Source organism: Buceros rhinoceros, unplaced genomic scaffold (genome assembly GCF_000710305.1).
Source record: "Buceros rhinoceros silvestris isolate BGI_N320 unplaced genomic scaffold, ASM71030v1 scaffold20871, whole genome shotgun sequence".
Taxonomy (NCBI): Eukaryota; Metazoa; Chordata; class Aves; order Bucerotiformes; family Bucerotidae; genus Buceros; species Buceros rhinoceros.
Genome location: NW_010392758.1, coordinates 178 through 5,400, shown reverse-complemented (window position 1 = coordinate 5,400; position 5,223 = coordinate 178). Strand labels below are relative to the sequence as shown.

Below are 5,223 nucleotides of genomic sequence, written 5' to 3'. Positions count from 1 at the left end.
TGCGCTAAGTACCCCAGTTAAATACCGAACCACAAGTTGTAACCAAAACTTTAATCCCAAGGATCTCACAAAAGACATTTTACAAGTGACATGAAAATTCTTGTACAGTAAAGAAATGTTTAATTCATCGTTTTTACAATGTACCATCCCACGCGCAACACACCCACTCCAGCTGCCAGTTCTGCCGTGTATTTGGTCTGTTCCGAGGTTCTGGAATAGATGGCCAACCACCACTCACTGATTCAACAGGTACTCTAGTCACATCAAGTACAAAATCAGCTGACCCTACGGCTAAAAATCTGTATTCCACGTAATAGGAAGGGCTCAGTTCCAGGTGATGGGAGTCAGAACTCGAGCTCTGGACAGAACTGCAGCTCAGTCATTCCCTTCACACGCCACTGGCTCAACAGTCCCCACTATCCCCGAGACTGGGCTATGAAGCATCCACATCTGGTTCTGCACCGACGAGCGGCTCCCGGCCGCGCCACCACCACAAGCCCATCTTCACTTCTGCCCATGGGCTGAGCGCCAGTCAATCCCCCCGTCCCAGCACACCCCAACCAGACACGTTCCTCCAGGCAAGAGAAACCACTCCTCACGCAACACGGACGCAGACGGGCGTGACTGGTACATTGTAAAGCATTAATAGTACAAATCATCGGACCTGCTCAGAACCATATACAGATTCACATCTTTACACCTGCCACCTGTTACAAGATACGAGGAACAAAGCGAGTTCAACAGCTAAAACATTTTAAAAATGCACCAAGCTTTATGAAGTTTCCAAACAAAACAATGTTCTGTACATACTCCTCCTGTCCTCCCACCGAATGGTGTCCTGTACACAGCTCCTCCCCACAGGCCTACTTCCGCTCATTTGACCTGGAGCGACTGCGGGAGGAAAGACACATTAGTACCCAGGTGCAAAGAGAATGTTTTGCCTTATCCTCGCCCCCCATCAAAGAGACTTTTAACTACTCAAGGTAAAAAACCTCCTAAGACACTGCAGACGATTCCCCACCACAACCTTCTGCGGGATCACCAAGACATTAAACCATTACTCCCGCAGACCTGCTCAAAGCACACGACCACGCCAGCGTCATCCTACCTGCGAGACCTGGAGAAGGACCGAGAAGGCTTGTGATTCCTCTCCCGTGAGAGCGACCTCTCTCTCCTTCTGTCTCTGGAGAGGGACCTGTGGAAGATGACCATGCACAGTGATTACGGCACCAAAGCCACACTGCATTGCATTACAGGGCTGGCTGGAGAGCTTCCTCCCCCTGGGCAGGAAGGGTTTGGACTGGGAGCCTGTTCAAGATTACGGCATTAGCCTCTCCTCCAGGCAAGAATAATCAATCGGCTGGAGCCACACAACACAGCTCAAGTCGTGCCAGACACAGGCCCCTACTCCTCTGCAGCAGCTTACATCAGTTTGGAGTCAGGCTGCAAGGGACAGTGCCTCAGCGAGCACAGCATGTCCTCACACACTGCCCACCCCCTCCTGCAGGACCATATACCACAACGACCTAACAATCCCCACAAACTCCAGCAGCACCAGAGAGCCCAACACCAGCCTGTGTCACACTCCAACTTGCTGCAGTACACAACAGCAGGACCTGTGTTCCTCATCACTTGTGGATCATGGGACCTGGAGGAGAGCAGCACATGAACACAGCGACTGCGGGAGAAGCTGGCAAGAACCTGGGCCAGCCATAGAGCAGAAAAACTGGGTCCCCTGCTCCATATCCTTCGACTGACAACTGGGAATCTCAAACCACTGTGGGACTGGATGGATTCCAGGCAGGTGACAGAATGCCCACTGCCGAATCAGAATGCCCGCCCCAGACCTTCTCCATGTCCCAGCCCAAAGGTGAAGCTGGATCCATTTCTCTGTGGAGCTCCTGCCTGTACTGTCATTAACAGACACATACCTGCTGCGGCTCCGAGAAAAGCTTCTCCTTCGCGGTGATCTACAACCAGAAAAAGAAATGTGAGGCTTTTTACCAGTTCTTCCAGCATTAACAGGGTGAGGCATTTCCCAACTTGTCAAACTCACTGTTGGGCCCAGGGAACGTGCCAAGAATAACTGGCATCCATCATCCAGTCAAAGGCATGGGAGGATTAGGCAGTAAACCAAAGCTCAGTGTGAACGGCACGTTTCCAACCGCGAGATCACTTTAACTACCAATTGCTTCACAGCAGAGTTGTCCAATGCAACACTTTCCATTTGCACTCAATACACTGCCCAGACACCACACCAAAGTCCCACAAGTGGTTCCAAAAAAAAATACAATAGCACAGACCAAATGTTTTGGAACCCATGCAAGCCAAAAAGGTCCAGAACAAGACATAAGAGATACCACGTGGAAAAAAAAGTGAGAATGCGCTCAGTGTAAATATTGATAATGCCATTAAGTGCGACATTAGAACTGCATATTGGTGATTGTCAATTTTTAATGCCATCGAGGGTGGTTACACTATTTTCTTAAAAAGTAAAAATAAGAAAAATAACCTTAGCTCGGCCCAGTTCATCCCAAAAAGTCATTGTTTTAAGTTTTGAAAACTGTTAGTAAAACCATTTAAAGGTGATAGGATTTTTTTTCTGGCAAGGAAAAGCTACGTTTGTTAGAGCTCTAGTCAAAATTTAGTTTGGCATCTCACATGCAAATATACCATTTTTTTTAAGTTATTCACAGTGTAAGAGCTTCCATATCACCCTTAAAAGTTTTCTCAAGCAACATATGTACGTTACCACTCAATTATGCACAGCCAGCCTTTGATTGAGAAAAGTAATTACTTATAAGCCGCTTACTCCTTATTTTAACCAGCAGTAAACTGTATAAGCAGGAAAAACTTACTAGTTTTTGGTTTCAACAAGCTAGAAATGGTGAGGTGAGGCTGCCGGACTGACTGCCAAGAAGAATTTGCTGAAAAGGTTTTGCCAGATGTTGCGTTGGATTTAGTTGGTTGGCGAAGGGGGTGTTGTGGATTTTTCCTGCTTTTTTGTTAGCCGAAGGCTGCTGCTGTAGTTGTTGTGAAGACATTTGGTAAATAAACAGCTGAGCTGATTGGCCGGGAATGTGTGGGCGGTCGAGGTGGCTGCTGCCGATTTGGTTAAGGTTGGAGAGAAGGCTGAGAGAAAACAGCATGCTCGGGAACCAAAGGGCGGTGCAACCTGACGACTGGCCATGCCTGGGTCATGTGAAACGACACCAGCCAAGCTGCATGGGGCGCGCTGGTCACATGACGCCGAAAGGGCTAGTTGACTGGCTAATGCAGACTCAGAGGGTGGTGAGAAGAGACATGATGGTGACTCTGTAACGGGTTCATTTTTATTAATAGATGGACCAAAAAGCATAAAAAAAATGAAAAACAAGCCATCAGTACAACCATCTATTCGCTAACAAATACCTAACGTGTCATTTTAAAACAGCAACAGGGAAAGCTCGAACCCCTGACTTGGGAGGACCTCACTCACCTGCAGCAGGGCAACTCAGTCCTGCAAAATCCACCCTGCGGACTTAAACCGCCAGACCAACTAGTCTGGGCCCAAGAATCTGCCAGTTACCAAAAATCCTGCTACATCTTAGAGCTGGGTTTGCAAACCTCCAGTGACAGGAAGGTCACCCACTGCTTTAATTCCAAGCTAGCACTGAGCTGTAAAGATTCTAGATGCTTAGAGCAACTGTTCCTCGATCTATTATTAAACAGCTGCCTACTTGGAAAGCATTTAAATTGTGCAAACAAAGCAGAGAAACATCTGTATGGAGATGCTAAGCTGCCGTATGTCATGTTTTGCCATTATGGAATAAAGGAAAGGAACAGCCTAAGTTGAAGTATGGGGAAGAAAGGGAAAGTGTGACTAGAAGATGAGCAGATTTTAGGAGGAAGGAGGGGAAGTCCAGGACAGAGGGGGCTGACTACCACAGTGACCTAAGGACAAAAGCCAACATTCAACACCACTTAAGTTCACCTCGATTTTGTGGGGTTGGGGGTTTGTTCTCTTTTTTTCTTTTGTTAGCATCTGCAATCTCCAAATTGTCATCAGATAAAGGAATGTTATCCATCAACATGCTTTTAAAAAAAGCCTGCTTCTAGGATGCTAAGTGGTAACAGTGCCAACACTCTACGAGTGTTCTTTGCCCTCGGGTACCTGCGACGAGGAGGAGGACTTCTCCTGCGATAGTCGTCTCGGGGACGCCTGCCCCAGGATGGAGGTGGACCACGGTTCCGACTCCGCTTCTCACCATTGGAGAGCTCCACTCTGACCCGACACCCACAGAGGGTTCTGGGAAGAGAGGTTGACATTGGTTAGAATTTCCAGGGACAAGTCTATGCAGAAGAAAACCTACAGAGTGGAGAAGGGAAAAAATACGAGGGAAAACGTGTTGTCTATTAGTCAAGAGTACAGAGTATTCAGTATTAAAGCAGGCAGAAGGGGAACCAAGGAGAGTCCCTCTGGTCAGTTCTGCCTCTTTACAGTAACACCATCTTTTATCTCACTAATACTCCCAAAATGTCCAAGTCCTGACTAACATGGGAGTCCAACTCCAAAATGGGACAGTTCATTTTACATTTTGGACTTAGTCTCCAAAGTTTGACACAACTCAAACCTCTTGCTATTCCTGCACTAAGAAAGACCACCTTTACATCCCTGCACAAATAAATACTGCACAAGCGTGACAAGTCCTCGGGTTTGCCAGTTGAAGCTTCCCAATTTACTGCACCACTACCCACCATTTCTCCTATTTTCACCAGGCAAGTCAAAATCACAAGAAGCACATTTTACCTTCCATCTAGTTCTCTTACTGCATCAGCTGCATCTCGTGGATCTTCAAATTCCACAAAGGCAAAACCAGGAGGATTTCTTGCCACCCATACACTGCGCAGTGGTCCGTAGTAGCCAAAAGCTCGCTCTAGTTCAGTTTTGTTGCCATTGTTTCCAAGGTTACCCACATAAACCTTGCAGTCCAGTGGACAAGAGTCACGATGCATCGCTAGGACAAAAAAAAAAGCTCATGCAGATTTAACACGCAGCAAGTGTTTATTCACTGAGAGGGGATTTAATGCAGTTGCTTGCTTTTCCCATAAACTTTAAAAGTTATACGATCTGATGTGATAGAAACATTAACCAGGTGAGGGGGGAAGGGGGGAGAGGCCGCAGGTGTGTGCGTTTAAGACCAAACTAAAAAGCTAGCTCTTGTAATTGTGATTAAAATTCAC

General features: G+C 46.9%; 1 protein-coding gene across 1 annotated transcript; it reads right to left on the bottom strand.

Moving 5' to 3' along the window:
* Positions 1-628: 628 nt before the first annotated feature.
* SRSF3 (serine/arginine-rich splicing factor 3) lies at positions 629-4,995 on the bottom strand. Its single transcript, XM_010144620.1, has 5 exons — positions 4,790-4,995; positions 4,154-4,288; positions 1,932-1,970; positions 1,109-1,195; positions 629-891 (listed from the first exon to the last, which is right to left on the bottom strand). The coding sequence occupies exons 1-5, from the start codon at positions 4,993-4,995 to the stop codon at positions 864-866; spliced, it is 495 nt and encodes a 164-aa protein (XP_010142922.1). The 3' UTR covers positions 629-863.
* Positions 4,996-5,223: the final 228 nt, after the last annotated feature.

Bases quoted from the DNA above. Each gene is read 5' to 3' on its own strand.
- SRSF3 (XM_010144620.1), bottom strand. From the start codon at position 4,995: ATGCATCGTGACTCTTGTCCACTGGACTGCAAGGTTTATGTGGGTAAC. The intron at 1,971-4,153 runs GTACCCGAGGGC...TTCTGGTTGTAG, and splicing joins AGTCCTCCTCCTCGTCGCAG to ATCACCGCGAAGGAGAAGCT. The intron at 892-1,108 runs GTAGGATGACGC...TTCCTCCCGCAG, and splicing joins TCCTTCTCCAGGTCTCGCAG to TCGCTCCAGGTCAAATGAGC.